Source organism: Rhinatrema bivittatum, chromosome 8 (assembly GCF_901001135.1).
Source record: "Rhinatrema bivittatum chromosome 8, aRhiBiv1.1, whole genome shotgun sequence".
Classification (NCBI taxonomy): Eukaryota; Metazoa; Chordata; class Amphibia; order Gymnophiona; family Rhinatrematidae; genus Rhinatrema; species Rhinatrema bivittatum.
The window spans coordinates 5659850-5676074 of NC_042622.1; the positions used below are offsets into that span (position 1 = coordinate 5659850).

At 47.4% G+C, this 16225-nt stretch overlaps 1 protein-coding gene across 3 annotated transcripts in view; it reads left to right on the forward strand.

Moving 5' to 3' along the window:
• Positions 1–2382: 2382 nt before the first annotated feature.
• The window catches only part of STK35 (serine/threonine kinase 35), a 64333-nt gene continuing 50490 nt past the window's right edge, over positions 2383–16225 (forward strand). For 2 of the 3 annotated variants that reach the window (XM_029612890.1, XM_029612891.1), the window contains exon 1: positions 2383–3200. In XM_029612890.1, the coding sequence (XP_029468750.1) occupies positions 2786–3200 (415 nt within the window). In that variant the 5' untranslated portion in view covers positions 2383–2785. The remainder of the gene's footprint in view (positions 3201–16225) is intronic. The other variant, XM_029612889.1, reaches the window with a different exon arrangement.

A 16225-nucleotide genomic window follows, 5' to 3' on the forward strand; every position in this document is an offset into this window, starting at 1 on the left:
CCCCCAGGATTCATGAGTTCTCCCTGTATCTCCCTTCCCCCCAGGATTCATGAGCTCTCCCTGTACCCCCTCCTCCCCCCAGGATTCATGAGCTCTCCCTGTACCTCCCCTCCTCCCCGGGGATTCATGAGCTCTCCCTGTACCCCCTCCTCCCCCGGGATTCATGAGTTCTCCCTGTACCCCCTCCTCCCCCGGGATTCATGAGCTCTTCCCTGTACCTCCCCCGGGATTCATGAGTTCTCCCTGTACCCCCTCCTCCCCCGGGATTCATGAGCTCTCCCCTGTACCTCCCCCGGGATTCATGAGTTCTCCCCTGTACCTTCCCCTCAGGATTCATGAGCTCTCCCTGTACCCCCCTCCTCCCTCAGGATTCATGAGCTCTCCCCTATACCCCCCTCCTCCCTCAGGATTCATGAGCTCTCCCCTGTACCTTCCTCGGGATTCATGAGCTCTCCCTGTACCCCCCCTCCTCCCTCAGGATTCATGAGCTCTCCCTGTATCTCCCTTCCCCTCAGGATTCATGAGCTCTCCCCTGTACCCCCCCTCCTCCCCCAGGATTCATGAGCTCTCCCTGTACCCCCCTCCTTCCCCAGGATTCATGAGCTCTCCCTGTACCCCCCTCCTCCCCCAGGATTCATGAGCTCTCCCCTGTACCCCCCTCCTCCCCCAGGATTCATGAGCTCTCCCTGTACCCCCCTCCTCCCCCAGGATTCATGAGTTCTCCCTGTATCTCCCTTCCCCTCAGGATTCATGAGCTCTCCCCTGTACCCCCCTCCTCCCCCGGGATTCATGAGCTCTCCCTGTATCTCCCTTCCCCCCAGGATTCATGAGCTCTCCCCTGTACCCCCCTCCTCCCCCGGGATTCATGAGCTCCCCTGTACCTCCCTCCTCCCCCGGGATTCATGAGCTCTCCCTGTATCTCCCTTCCCCCCAGGATTCATGAGCTCTCCCCTGTACCCCCCTCCTCCCCCGGGATTCATGAGCTCTCCCTGTACCCCCCTCCTCCCCCGGGATTCATGAGCTCTCCCCTGTACCCCCCATCTCCCCCGGGATTCATGAGCTCTCCCTGTATCTCCTTTCCCCCCAGGATTCATGAGCTCTCCCCTGTACCCCCCTCCTCCCCCGGGATTCATGAGCTCTCCCCTATACCCCCCTCCTCCCCCGGGATTCATGAGCTCTCCCTGTATCTCCCTTCCCCCCAGGATTCATGAGATCTCCCCTGTACCCCCCTCCTCCCCCGGGATTCATGAGCTCTCCCTGTATCTCCCTTCCTCCCAGGATTCATGAGCTCTCCCCTGTACCCCCCTCCTCCCCCGGGATTCATGAGCTCTCCCTGTATCTCCCTTCCTCCCAGGATTCATGAGCTCTCCCCTGTACCCCCTCCTCCCTCGGGATTCATGAGCTCTCCCCTGTACCCCCCTCCTCCCCCGGGATTCATGAGCTCTCCCTGTATCTCCCTTCCCCCCAGGATTCATGAGCTCTCCCTGTATCTCCCTTCCCCCCAGGATTCATGAGCTCTCCCTGTATCTCCCTTCCCCCCAGGATTCATGAGCTCTCCCCTGTACCCCCCATCTCCCCCGGGATTCATGAGCTCTCCCTGTATCTCCCTTCCCCCCAGGATTCATGAGATCTCCCCTGTACCCCCCTCCTCCCCCGGGATTCATGAGCTCTCCCTGTATCTCCCTTCCTTCCAGGATTCATGAGCTCTCCCCTGTACCCCCTCCTCCCTCGGGATTCATGAGCTCTCCCTGTATCTCCTTTCCCCCCAGGATTCATGAGCTCTCCCCTGTACCCCCCTCCCTCCCCCGGGATTCATGAGCTCTCCCCTGTACCCCCCTCCTCCCCCGGGATTCATGAGCTCTCCCCTGTACCCCCCTCCTCCCCCGGGATTCATGAGCTCTCCCTGTATCTCCTTTCCCCCCAGGATTCATGAGCTCTCCCCTGTACCCCCCTCCTCCCCCGGGATTCATGAGCTCTCCCTGTATCTCCCTTCCCCCCAGGATTCATGAGATCTCCCCTGTACCCCCCTCCTCCCCCGGGATTCATGAGCTCTCCCTGTATCTCCCTTCCTCCCAGGATTCATGAGCTCTCCCCTGTACCCCCCTCCTCCCTCGGGATTCATGAGCTCTCCCTGTATCTCCTTTCCCCCAGGATTCATGAGCTCTCCCCTGTACCCCCCTCCTCCCCCGGGATTCATGAGCTCTCCCCTGTACCCCCCTCCTCCCCCGGGATTCATGAGCTCTCCCTGTATCTCCTTTCCCCCCAGGATTCATGAGCTCTCCCTGTATCTCCCTTCCCCCCCCCCCCAGGATTCATGAGCTCTCCCTGTATCTCCTTTCCCCCCAGGATTCATGAGCTCGCCTGCAGTGTTTACACTCGGAATGGCCGATTGAGGAGAGGCACAGGGGGGGAGCGCGAGCCGGACGGTTAATTCCAACCACTTCACTGAGTAACGCTTCTGCGTGCGCGCGTGATCGAGGCCAGGACTCGCTCACTCGCGCGCCGGCCGCGGTGGGCACTGGGCTGCGCAAGCCCCGCCGTGGCGCTGTCCTGTGCTACCTCCTCGGGCTGTGCTCCCCCGCTGCCTCGCGCTCATGGTACGCTCCGGTGCGCGCTCTGCCTGGCTGTGGCGGCGCGAGCGCACTGCTCCCCGGTTCTCGCTGTCGGCGATGCGAGCGCGCGAGCGGCTGCCCGCGCCCCGCTGCCTCCTCCTCAGCAGCGCCGCCGCCGGGGCGATGAGGGCGGGGGCTCCGCGCCGCCCCCCCACCTCCCGCCTGCGAGCGCCATGGAAACGGCAGCGGACGGCAGGCCGAGCGGGCCAAAAAGCAGCGAGAGGCGGCGGCGGGGGGGCTGCAGGCCGCGGCTGAGGCCGCCGCCGCCCCCGGCCGGGGAGAGCCGCCGCGGGCCCCGCTACAGCCTGCTGGCCGAGATCGGCCGCGGCAGCTACGGCGTGGTGTACGAGGCGCTGGCGCGCCGCAGCGGGGCCCGCGTGGCCGTGAAGAAGATCCGCTGCGACGCGCCCGAGAACGTGGAGCTGGCGCTGGCCGAGTTCTGGGCCCTGACCAGCCTGAGGCGGCGGCACCGCAACGTCGTGCGCTTCGAGGAGTGCGTGCTGCAGCGCAAGGGCCTGGCGCAGAAGATGAGCCACGGCAACAAGAGCTCGCAGCTCTACCTGCGGCTGGTGGAGACCTCGCTGAAGGGTGAGGCCCGGGGCCGGGGGGCGGCCTGGGGGCTGGTGCAGTGGGCCACGAAGCAGGAGACCAGGGCTTGTGAGCGTCAGCGAGTCCCCTGCCCCTCCTCTGTTTGTAAGCCCCACAGTACCTGAATGCAGGTGACTAGCGAAAATGACCGAAGGGCAAAAAGAGGGAGAGGATTTACCAAATTCATTTCCATTCCATGCCTAATGTACTGCAAAAAAAAAGCGTAAGTGATGCTACCAAAAGAGAAACGAGAAGAGGGGCACCACCGAAGCTCTGATTGTGCATACTGGGTCACGCCACAGGTCCAAGCCCGGTCTCCTGTTTCCAATAGTGGCCTATCCAGCCTATAAGTAACATGGCAGGGGCCATACATCCTGGCTTAAGAAGTGGATTTTTGCATCTCCACCTTAATAGTTTATGGACTTTTCCTGCAGGATTTGTCCAAACCTTTTTTAAACATAGCTACACTAATACCCTTCATCTCATCCTCAGGTGGCAAATTCCAGAACTTACTAATGCATTGAGGACATTTTCTCTGTTCGTTTTAAATGTATCATCTACTAACTTTATTGTGTGCCCTTCTACTCTTTGTACTCTTTTTGAAAGAGTAAACCAATTAATGTTTACTCTTACACTCCTCATTATTTTAGAGACCTTTAGCATATCTCCCCACAGCTATCTCAAGACTGAAGAGTCCTAACTTGTGAGCTCATGTCTGGCAGGGGAATTGTTCCCTCCCCTTTATTATTTTGATTGCCCTTCTCTCTACCTTTCCAATTTTTCTATATCTTTTTTTGAGATGTGACCAGAACTGCACCCAATACTCAAGATGAAGTCTCACCGTGGAGTGATACAGAGGATTTATGATATATCTTTTGTTCTCTATTCCACTTCCTACTAATTCATAGTATTCTATTTGCTTTCTTGGCTGCTGCTGCACACTGAGCAGAAGTCTTCAACAATGATGCCCAGATCCTTTTCCTGAATAGTGACTCCTAATGTGGAACTTGCATTATGTAGCTATAATTCATTTGCCTTTTGCATACCCAGTCTCCCAGTTTTACAGTGTCCTCTTGCAATTTCTCACAGTCCTCTTGTGATTTAACAACTCTGAATAATTTTGTGTTATCTGCAAATTTGATCACCTCACTTGTTAACCCATTTCCAGGTCTTTATAAATATATTAAAAAGCTGATCCAGCAGAACAGATCCCTGGGGCACTCCACTATTCACCTTTTTCCATTGATAAAATTTAACATTAACCCTACCCTGTTTTCTAACTTTTAACCAGTTGGCAATCCACAATAGCACACTGAAACCTGTTCCATGACTTTTTAATTTCCTAAGAAGGGACTTTGCCAAATGCTTTCTGGAAATCCAGATACACTATATCAACTGGCTCACCTTTATCCTCATGTTTATTTACACCCTCAAAAAAAATGTAGCAGATTGGTGAGGTGAGGAGGGTAGAATGCAGGAGGTGAAGGGCAATGTAAGACAGGCCAATGACCAGAGTCAAAAATAGAGACAGTTAAGGGAAAAGAAAATGGATATAAATGTTAAGAGCCAACAGATTGTGTATAGAGAGTGGCAAGCATGCTGGAGTCTGGGAGAGAGAAAGACTAAGATAAACATAAGATATACCATACTGGGTCAGACCCAGTGTCCATCCTGTTTCCAACAGTGACCAATTCAGACTACAAGTACCTGGCAAGTAACCAAACAGTAAACAGATCCCATGCTACTGATGCCAGTAATAGCAGTGGCTATTCTCTTAAGTCAGGTTGATTAATAGTATATGGACTTCTCTAGGAACTTATTCAAACCTTTTTTTTTTTTTTTTAAACCCAACTACTAACTGCCTTAACCACATTCTCTGGCAATGAATTTCGGAGCTTAATTGTGCGTTGAGCTAAAGAATTTTCTCCGATTTGTTTTAAATGTACGTGAGTACCCGCTAGTTCTTGTATTATCTGAAAGAGTAAATAACAGATTCACATTTATCTGTTCTAGACCTCTCATGATTATATAGACCACCATCATATCCTCCCTCAGCCGTCTCTTCTCCAAGCTGAAAAGTCCTAACCTCTTTAGTCTTTCCTCATAGGGGAGCTGTTCCATCCCCTTTATCATTTTGGCTGCCCTTCTCTGTACCTTCTCCATCGCAATTATATCTTTTTTGAGATGCTGTGACCAGAATTGTACACAGTATTCAAGGTGTGGCCTCCCTCCCTCCCACAATAGAAGAGGCATTATGACATTTTCCGTTTTATTCACCATTCCCTTCCTAATTCCTAACATTGTTTGCTTTTTTGACTTCCGCAGCACACTGGATGATTTCACTGTATAATGTCTAGATCTTTTTCTGGGTGATCACTCTGGATGTCAGGTTTCATATTAAGAGTTAAATGCATGATCAGTTAAATCAGTGAGGGTATAATCTGTATAATAAACATTTTTTAATATTATATAAGTGAGCTCATGCAGAACTGTGCAGGAAAATTATTCCTCAGAAAATGTTACCACCACCGATGCAGGGACGGAAGAAAAGAAGGAAGATCTCTTCCCTGGAAAATGTATTGGGAAAGAGTAAAACCAGTTAAAACATCAAATAAAGCTTTAAGTAGGTTATTGAGGAATATATAGGAAAGTCCACTTGTACCCAAGAGAGAAGCAGAATAGCTATCCAGCATAGGATACTGGGTCAGAAAAGCAAGGACAAGGTCCATTGAGCCCAACAGCCTGTCTGACAATAGCCGGGCCAAGTCGCATGTACCCTGCAGAACCCAAAAAGTCAATTGATTTTTTTGGTTACACACAGGGGTAGTGATGGCTTTCTGTAGTCTTATCTGGCTTTTCCTCCAGGAACTTGTCAAAACCTCTTTTAAATCCCACTTTCTAAGCTGCTCTGACCTCGTCCTTCAGCAGTAAATTCCCTAGTCTGATTCTACAACTTGTTTTAAATTTACTGATGGTTAGTTACATGGAGTGTCCCTTTTTTAAGTAGTTGAAAGTGAGTAAGCATTCCACCTAACTTGTGATTTTATAAACTCCTGTCTTGTCCCCTGAAGAAAACTAATATGTGTCGTCTCGCCCTTCAGTCCCTTTATCATTTTTGTTGTGGTCTCTAATTCCACTTTCTCTTTTGAGATGGGGCGACCAGCACAGCACACACTACTCCAGGTTCGGTTGCATCGTGGATCGTTAAAGTCAATGGGATATCTTCTGTTTTTTTATTCTCCATTCCTTTTTGGGTCATTCTTAACATTGTTTGCTTTTTTTTGACCACCACACACTGAAATCCTCAGCTTAGTATATTTCCACAAGGACGCAATGTCCTTATCCTGGGTGGTGACTCCTAATATGGAACCCGATATTGTGTACCTGTGCATCGCTTTGCACTGTGACATTAAATTTCAGGTGCCCAGTCTCTCAAGGTCCTTCTGCAGTTCCTCTCAATCTGCTGCTTGAATAATTTTATCTGTAAATGTGATCACCTCACTTGTTCTCTTTCATGTCATTTTATGTACTTGACATTTTTTGCTAACATGCTTTTTTACTGTTTTATTTGTATTCCACGTTTCAGCATTTCACTGCAGATTACATCTTCATTTGGGCCTGCTTTCCATTTTTTAAAGGATGCCCTTTTAACTGTCACCTCTCCATTGAACCAGTTGGTCCTCAACCTTTTTTTTGTTTTTAATTACGGAATGCAGGGCACACTTTATGAGCTTTGCTGGTTGCGCTTCATACCTGTAAAAGCCTTCCTTGGTTGCCTTCACCAAATCTCACAATTAATCAAACTTCCCAAGTCTTCTTTTACTTATTACATCGACCTATGCCTTGTATGACCTTAGGAATTTTTCTTACCTGTGTAAGATTCTTTGAGTCCCTCCTGACGCAGCCCCATCTGTAAAACATGGCCGTGCTGGAACTATACCTTTTACAACAAGACTCAAATTGCTTTGCTGCACATTTTGAAGACTCTAGATTTATTTTCTAAAATTTGGAACAGCATTACCCATATTCACACAATTTATTGACTTTTTTTGGCATGCATGGAATACATTTACTTAAACTGAAGAGAGACAGTCTTAAGTGAAGTCCCTTGTGGATCAGTTTTGGGACAAATTCTGATCAATATCTTCACGAGAAACATTGCAGAGGGGATAGAAGGAAAAGTTTTTTGTCTTCTTGCATATGACACTAAGATCTGCAATGCAGTAGACATGCCTGAAGGATTAGCGATAATAGAAAGTGATTTTAAGGAACCTTGAAGAGTGATCAAAAGCTTTGCAGCTGGGATTTAATGCTAAAAAGTATAGAATTATACTTTTGGGGTGCAGTAATACAAAATAATTGTTTGAGATGGGTGGTGAAAGACTACATTTATTTTTATTTTATTTATTTAAATTTCTTATATACCGGCATTCGCGATGGGAGTCGCATCATGCCGGTTTACAAATAACAAGGTGTGACAACAGAATAAATACTTAATAACTTAAAAACATTAACATGTGATAGAAGAATAAGGTAGCAGTTACAATAAAACAGGGATAAAATGCAACTTGGAATGAAGAGAAGGCAAAAGAGAGATTAACACTGAGATAACAAAAGAATGACCAAGGTAAATAAAACCAAGGTAAATAAACCTGCCTCATTAAAAAAAAAGAGAGAGAACATTATTGAGTTGTCAAAGGTTGTTGATTACCCTGACGGGAGTTCTTAGTTGCTTGAGTTGAGAGTGGGTTCAGTTGGTGTCTGGAAAGGCTTTCAAGAATAGCCAGGTTTTAAGTCTCTTTCTGAAAGTGGGGAGGCAAGGTTCCTGTCTCAGTTCTGGTGGGATAGAATTCCACAAGGTAGGTCCTGCTGTAGAGAAAGCCCTGTCTCTGAGAGTCCTATGGTTAAAGGTTTTTGCAGGAGGCACCTGCAATGAGTCTCTGTAGGACTCTCTGATAGGTCTGATGGAGGTATGTTTTTTAAATGGGATTTGGAGGTTAAGCGGAGAGAGTTGATGGAATGCTTTGTAGATGGTAGTAATGGATTTATATAAGATTCTATAGTGCACTGGCAGCCAATGTAAGTCTTTGAGAATCGGAGATATGTGGTCTCTTCTTCTTGTGTTTGTCAAAATTCTGGCCGCCGTGTTCTGAACCATCTGAAGAGGTTTAGTATGAGAAGACGGGAGACCTAATAGAATAGAATTGCAATAATCTAACTTAGAGAAGATTATTGATTGCAAAACTGTTCTGTAATCGTGGAAATGGAAAAGTGGTTTGATTCTTTTTAAGACGTGTAATTTATAAAAGCAGTCCTTCGTGGTTTGATTAATAAAAGATTTTAGATTTAGCCGATTGTCGATAATGGCTCCTAGGTCTCTTACATGTGAAGTTTGAAAGCCGGTTGGAGGATTTGAGGTGAGGTTACTGTTTTCAGGGGAAATTAGGAGGACTTCGGTTTTAGCGGAATTTAAGATTAGATTTAGGCTGGAGAGGAGGTTGTCAATATTTTGAAGACAGTTTTCCCAGATTTTGATAGTTTTTGTAAGGGATTCTTTGATAGGGATGACAATCTGGATGTCATCTGCGTATAGAAAGTATTTGAGGTTAAGATTGGTTAATAGTTGACATAGGGGTAGGAGGTAAATGTTAAAGAGCGTGGGGGAGAGAGAGGAGCCCTGTGGAACACCTAGCGAAGAAGGGTAAAACTGTGATTCTTTGTTATGTATTTTGACTTTATATCCTCTGTTTCCCAAGAATGATTTGAACCAGGCAAGAGCAGAGCCTGTAATTCCGATGTTCGCTAGTTGATTTAGGAGAAGGGAGTGATTCACGGTGTCAAAGGCCGCCGATAGGTCGAGGAGTATCAGCAAGTAGGCGTGACCTTTATCGAGGCCCATGATGAGGTAATCTGTCAGAGATATGAGAAGTGATTCTGTACTTAAAGATTTTCGGAAGCCGTATTGAGTGGGGAATAATATGTTGTTGTCTTCGAGGTATTCAGATAATCTGGTGTTGACTAATTTTTCTGTAACCTTGGCTATAAAAGGAAGGTTGGATATTGGGCGGAAGTTGGATGGATCTTTAGGATTAAGGTTCGGTTTTTTTAATAGGGGTTTGATAGAAGCAACTTTCAGGTCGTCTGGATAAATTCCTTGGGCTAAGGAACAATTGATAATGTCAGTTAGGGTTTTGGAGATGGTATCTGGTATTAGCAGCAGTAGTTTGGGAGGGATCTGGTCAAATGGGTGGGATGATGGTTTCATTCTCTTCAATACTAACTTGGTCTCTGATATTGCAATGGGTTCGAAGGTTTGTATAGCAATGTCATTGCAGTGATGGCGGAATGTGCTGGGTGGGGCTAGGGTATTCGTTTTTAGTTGAGATTGCAGGTTGGAAATTTTGTTACTGAAGAAGATGGCCAGCTCCTCAGCTTTTTCGTGCACTTGGTTGAGTGGGATGTCCGGAGAATTGGGTTGAGTTAAGTTCGAGACGTAAGTAAAGAGGGCTTTTGAATCGAAGATGAGGTGATGTATCTTGTGAGCGTAGTAGTCCCTTTTTGTTTTTAGTGTGGCGCTCTTGTAAATGTGAAGAGCGAGTTTGTAAGCTGAGAGGGAGGTCGGTGATGGTGCTTTACGCCATTTATTTTCTTTTTGTCTCAGTGAAAGCTTGAGTTTTTGTAGTTGGTCATTAAACCAGGGTTGTCTTCTGGCGGCATTATGTTTAGGTTTTTTTGTTGCCAGTGGGCAGAGTTTATTAGCTGCCGATTCTGTGATGTTGGACCATGAGTGGAGAGCCGTGTTGGGAGTGGAGATGTCTATGTGGGGGAGTTCTAGGACAAGGTGTTCGTGAAGTTCATCGGATGAACATAGGTTTCTGTAAGTAAATTGAGGTTGAAGATCTTGTTTGATGTTAGATTGTGCCAGCGAAAAAGTGGTAGAAATTAAAGCATGGTCTGACCAGGGGACTATTTTGCATATGGGGGGTGCTGAGTACGCGATGCCTGAGTTTACAAAAATGAGATCCAAAGTGTGTCCTGCTCTGTGAGTAGGGTTGTTGATTATCTGCTTGAATCCCATGGCGGTCATTGCATTTAGGAAAGTTTCACAGTTTGTAGATGGAGAGGGGTCATCAACATGTAAGTTGAAGTCTCCCAAAATGATGGCTGGAACCGCAAGATTTAGGTTAGTAGCTATTATTTCTAGAATGGGGGAGGCATCTGATTCCAGCAGTCCCGGAGGGGCGTAGACTAGAATGATTTGTAGCTGGTCAGATTTGAAAAATCCGGCTTCAATTTTTGTGGGAGAATGAATTGGGAATTGAGTAAGTCTCAGCTCTTTTTTGGCTGCAAGGAGAATACCCCCACCCTTTCTTTTCTGTCTGGGAATAGAGAAGAAGTCATGGGATTCCGTAGGAAGTTGGTTTATTAGTGCGGTGTCCGTCTGTTTAAGCCATGTTTCAGTAATTGCACAGAGGTCGGGTTTGGTGTCCAGTAGAAGGTCATTAAGTATTAGTGTTTTTTTGGTAAGGGATTGAGCGTTGAATAAAATCAGAGAGAAAAGAGCCAGGCCTAGTGTCTGTGTAAGGGGGGAAATCATGATAGGAATGAGTGATTTATAGGTAGTTGGCCGTGAAAACACTGATGGGTTTCTAATGAGAAATGACCTTTGTTGGAGAATTGGAATAGGGAGACCAGTATGCATTGAGGCTTGGAGGGGTGAGCGCTGGATGCTTGCTGGAGTGGAAGGAGGAGCGCTGGATGCTTGCTGGAGTGGAAGGAAGAGCGCTGGATGCTTGCTAGAGTGGAAGGATGAGCGCTGGATGATAGCTGGAGTGGAAGGATGAGCGCTGGATGATAGCTGGAGTGGAAGGAAGAGCGCTGGATGATTGCTGGAGTGGAAGGAAGAGCGCTGGATGATTGCTGGAGTGGAAGGAAGAGCGCTGGATGATTGCTGGAGTGGAAGGAAGAGCGCTGGATGATTGGAGTGGAAGGAAGAGCGCTGGATGATTGCTGGAGTGGAAGGAAGAGCGCTGGATGATTGCTGGAGTGGAAGGAAGAGCGCTGGATGATTGCTGGAGTGGAAGGAAGAGCGCTGGATGATTGCTGGAGTGGAAGGAAGAGCGCTGGATGATTGCTGGAGTGGAAGGAAGAGCGCTGGATGATTGCTGGAGTGGAAGGAAGAGCGCTGGATGATTGCTGGAGTGGAAGGAAGAGCGCTGGATGATTGCTGGAGTGGAAGGAAGAGCGCTGGATGATTGCTGGAGTGGAAGGAAGAGCGCTGGATGATTGCTGGAGTGGAAGGAAGAGCGCTGGATGATTGCTGGAGTGGAAGGAAGAGCGCTGGATGATTGCTGGAGTGGAAGGAAGAGCGCTGGATGATTGCTGGAGTGGAAGGAAGAGCGCTGGATGATTGCTGGAGTGGAAGGATGAGCGCTGGATGATTGCTGGAGTGGAAGGATGAGCGCTGGATGATTGCTGGAGTGGAAGGGTGAGCGCTGGATGATTGCTGGAGTGGAAGGGTGAGCGCTGGATGATTGCTGGAGTGGAAGGGTGAGCGCTGGATGATTGCTGGAGTGGAAGGAAGAGCGCTGGATGATTGCTGGAGTGGAAGGAAGAGCGCTAGATGATTGCTGGAGTGGAAGGATGAGCGCTGGGTGGAAGGGTGAGCGCTAGATGATTGCTGGAGTGGAAGGAAGAGCGCTGGATGATTGCTGGAGTGGAAGGAAGAGCGCTGGATGGTTGCGTAGGTCTCTGGGCTATTTGAACAGAATGTAAAAGGTCCTCATTGAGCCTAGGCTTCAAGATGTGGTTGTAGATTGGTGGAGTTTCACGTAGCTGTAGTTGTTCGCAGGTGGGTGGTGTCGTCTGCAAGAGGCCTTTGTTTGTTTGTTGGGCTTCCCTGGGTGGAGAACGGGGCTGCAACGAAGGGGCGAGACAAAGGGGCTGGCCCCTTTGTCGTGCTCCTTAGGCGTGCGACGCACGGCGTGCGACGCCTAGGCGCTGTGGTCGATTTAAAGGGCTCCTGGCCCTGCTGCTATTGGCGGCTTGTGCGGGTACGGATTGGCCGCTTCACGGCCCGGAGGAGGGCTGTGGGTGGCGCCTCGGTTCGCGGCTCTGCGCCTCGTGGCCGGCGCTGGGGGCTGCCGGGGGCAAGGGTGCGAATCAGGGCCTTACCCCGGTGGGTCTCGGCGCCGGCTGCGCAGGCCTCGCACGATGGGAGACGCTGGATCGGAGACGCTGGAGCAGGTAAGAGCCATACTGAGTCAGACTGAGTAAGACTGAGTAAGACATGCCATACTGAGTCAGACTAAAGGTCCATCGAGCCCAGTGTCCTATCTCCTAGCAATGGCCAATCCAAGTCAAAAGTACCTGGCAAATACCCAAACATTAAATAGATCTCATGCTACTAATGCCACAACAAGCAGTGGCTGTTCCCTATTGTTTGATAGCAGTTTATGGACTTCTTCAGGAACTTATGCAAACCTTTTTTTAAACCCAGCTACACTATCTTAAGTACATTCTCTGGCAACAAATTCCAGAGCTTAATTGTGTGTTGAATGAAAGAATTTTCTCCGATTCGTTTTAAATGTTTCTTGCTAACTTCATGGAGTGCCCGACTAATATGCAGGGACTGGGAGAGGGACCTTGGGATAATCGTGTCTAGTGATCTGAATGCAGTGAAGCAGTGGCACAGGACTATGGAAAAAGCCAGAGGGATACTGGCTTCACAGAAAGAATAACCAGCAGGAGAAACAAGGTGTTAATGCCCTTGTACAGGTCTTATGGAATACTGGGTTCAGTTCTGGAGACCTAATCTGAAAAAGGATAAGGACAGAGAAAGCTGACCAAAATAGTGTGGGGGACTTGAATCTGTGTACCCTGGAGGGAGAGGATGTGCAGGGGAGATATGAAACAGATCCTCAAATACCTGAAATGCATTAATGATGCAGAAACATCAAACCTTTTCTGCTGGAGAGGACATTGAAGAGTAGGAGTATAAAAGTCCGGGGGACACCTCAGAACCAGCATCAGGAAATATTCCTTCTCAGAGGGAAGTGGAAGCATGGACTGCCCTCGCGGAAGAAGTGGTGAAGATGAGACCGGTGATGGAATTCAAAAGCGCAAAGGATAGGATAAACGCTGCGGATCCCTATATGTTAACTTTAGGTGTAACACTTCTGAATGAGGTAACCTGCAAGGAGCAGCAGTTACTACTGCCCTTAAGAGAAGGCATGGGAGTAACCCGCATGGAGCTGCAGTTACTACCAAAACAACTTTCTGGGCTTCAAGATGGTGTGTTAAAAAATATCCACAGAGCATGTAAACTTCTAACCTTTGCAACCACTCCTTCTAGTATTGTTTTCTAAATTTCCGCATTATGTCATAGTCTCCCTTTTTAAAGTTATACGCTATTGCCGAAGTTTTACCTAATGTGATATCACATTTGTTCACATTGTGGTGGTTGTAAAGCAGCTCCGCTCAGTGCCCTCATCCATCAGCTTGTGCGTTTCATGGAGGACTACATCTAAAGTAGCTCCCCCTCTTGATTCTAGGACAAGCTGCTCCATGGAACGGTCAGATGATTTTCCATACTGGGTCAGACCAAAGGTCCATCAAACCTAGTTATGGCACCTTTAGCATGTCCCAGTGAGGCAAGGCCCAACCAATAGCTGGAGTAAATGACATCGTGTTGTGCCAAACTGATTCCCCTTTCTAGTTTTTGATAGCATTTTTCAGTTTCTTCACTTTGTACTTTCCCATCGCATACTTAATTTCTATCCATAAGCATTCCACGGTGCATTGTTTCCTGGAGGACACTTGTGCTTTTCTCTGTAGAAAGGAACACAGAAAAGGTAAAACATCAAAATTATAGGATAACGAGAAACTAGCTTAAGAACGCTGACCCTCGTCTCTCCACTCAGATCTGGCAAAACTGAATTGATCAGACAGAATATTACTCCTTCCAAAGTAGTGTCCCGAAAGATACAGAGGAAGAATCTGCCTGCCTACAAACGGTTTACTGCAATAGATGAAAATGAACCTGTCTGAAATTGTTCCCCAGGAATTTGGCCAAGTAGATCACTGCCCTCCACGCGCATATGAACTAGGAGGATGGTGAATGTGAGCTGCAACATCACGTTTCACTGATGTTTATTTTGGGGAGATTCCTTGTCACCATTTTGTTCTTTCTTGCATTAAATCAGTCATTGAGTATGTTACCTTTCGGACTATGGATTCAGTAAGCTGGGATCACATTTACTATTTCTGGTGGTTGAAAGCATAACTCTTGATAAACATTTTGAATAGTGAAGAGCTGCTCAGATAGCATCTGGTTGATATTTGGCCTCGACAAATGTAGCTAAGTGACCTTCACTGGAGGAAATGGACCCAAAACTGAAAACGTCTCCTAGATTTGAAGACTATAGTATAAAAACTGTAAAGTAGATGAAGAAGCAAGAATCCAAGATAAAACACTGAGAAAAGATCAGCAGAGCGTATCATAGAACATGCTGGCAGTAAGAGTCATCTTGCTATTCCCGTATTGTTTCTACAGCTTGGAATCGGACTTAACCCGTTGTGTTTAAGAACCTTAACTGCAAGTCCTAAGAGCCAAAGGAGGTAGTAGGGGTCTTAGAGAGAGAAATTGCACATACAGAGCTACTACCGTACACTTCCAGGCGTGGTAATGCTATGAAGAGGTGCTGGAGTATAAAAGCAGTCTCCTTTCACCCTTATCCCATGAGCCGGCTTGCCTCCTGTGTTTGCCACATTTAAAGCTTTCTGTCACATCCCTCCTTTTCTCCAGGATACGCCCCATATGCTTTATAGTGACCATTTTGCCAGCTTCTCTTTGGACATGCTTTCCAAATTGTACTTAGTACTCCAAATGAAGTTTCAGCAGAGACTCTTATCTCAGAAATATTGCACCCAAGCAGTCTTCTGGCTTTTGCCATGAACTCTGAGCACCAGCAGCAGATCCTGCTCTTGTTTTGTGCACAGAAGAGCTTCAGCCCCTATGCATGTACCTGCTTTGCATTTTTGCATTAAACGTTAGCTGCCAAGCTCGTCACCATTTCTCTAGTTTTTCACTCCTCGTGTGTAATGTTGCAGATTTTGGCATCTACAAAAAGGCAAACTTTCCATCATATTTATACAAATCTTGAGCAGAACTGGCCTGAGAAGAGATGTTGGTGGGGAACCACTACCATTTCCTCAGCATGAACTCAGCTTACCTTTTCTTGCCTTGGATCCTGTCCTCCTTTTATCCCTCACGGAGTTCAGCGGAACACTTTTCCCTCCCCACTTTCATTTTTGTGAAGAGGAACTACATTTATCCTGTCTCCAGTCCCACAATTCCTGAGGTTAAAAGTGTTTTGAAAAGCTCCGGTACAGCTGCAAGAACTTCCTCAAGTTTTCGTACCCTCGCATGCATCCCACCCAGCTCCACTCATTTCTCTGTTCTCGAACGGTCTCTTAAAGACTGAAGTCTGTGCCACTTCCATTCCTATTTGTGGAAGTTTTTCTCGGTGAACACTGAACAGAAATATTAAACAATTCTACTTTTGCCTAGTCTGCCTCTTTGCCTGAGTCCTAGAATCCCCTATCATTAACGTATCTAGCAAAGGAAATCTTGCCTCCTGTATTAGCTGTTTCTTCCATGTATGCTTTTGCACTCCTGACTATTTTCCCAGCTTCTCTTACCTTTTCCAGATATTGTCGCCTGTCTTCCTTCTGCAATCTCTTGCAGTTTATGAATGCTTTTTCAGCTACTTTAGAAAAGCAGTGGCCTTTTTTTTTCTTCTTAACAAAGGATTGTTGCCCTGACAATATCTCATTTCAGTTTTGCCCACTGCCCTTCATTTCTCCTAGCTTATTCCATCTAGTTAATGGCTCCTTGAGGTACTACCCCCATTTTAAGCTATTTTTTTTGAAGTCTGACATGCCCTTAGAATGAACCTTCACCGGTGCTTAATGCATCACAAGTGAGCCCGCTATTTATTTTAAATGTATAGGCGGCACAATAC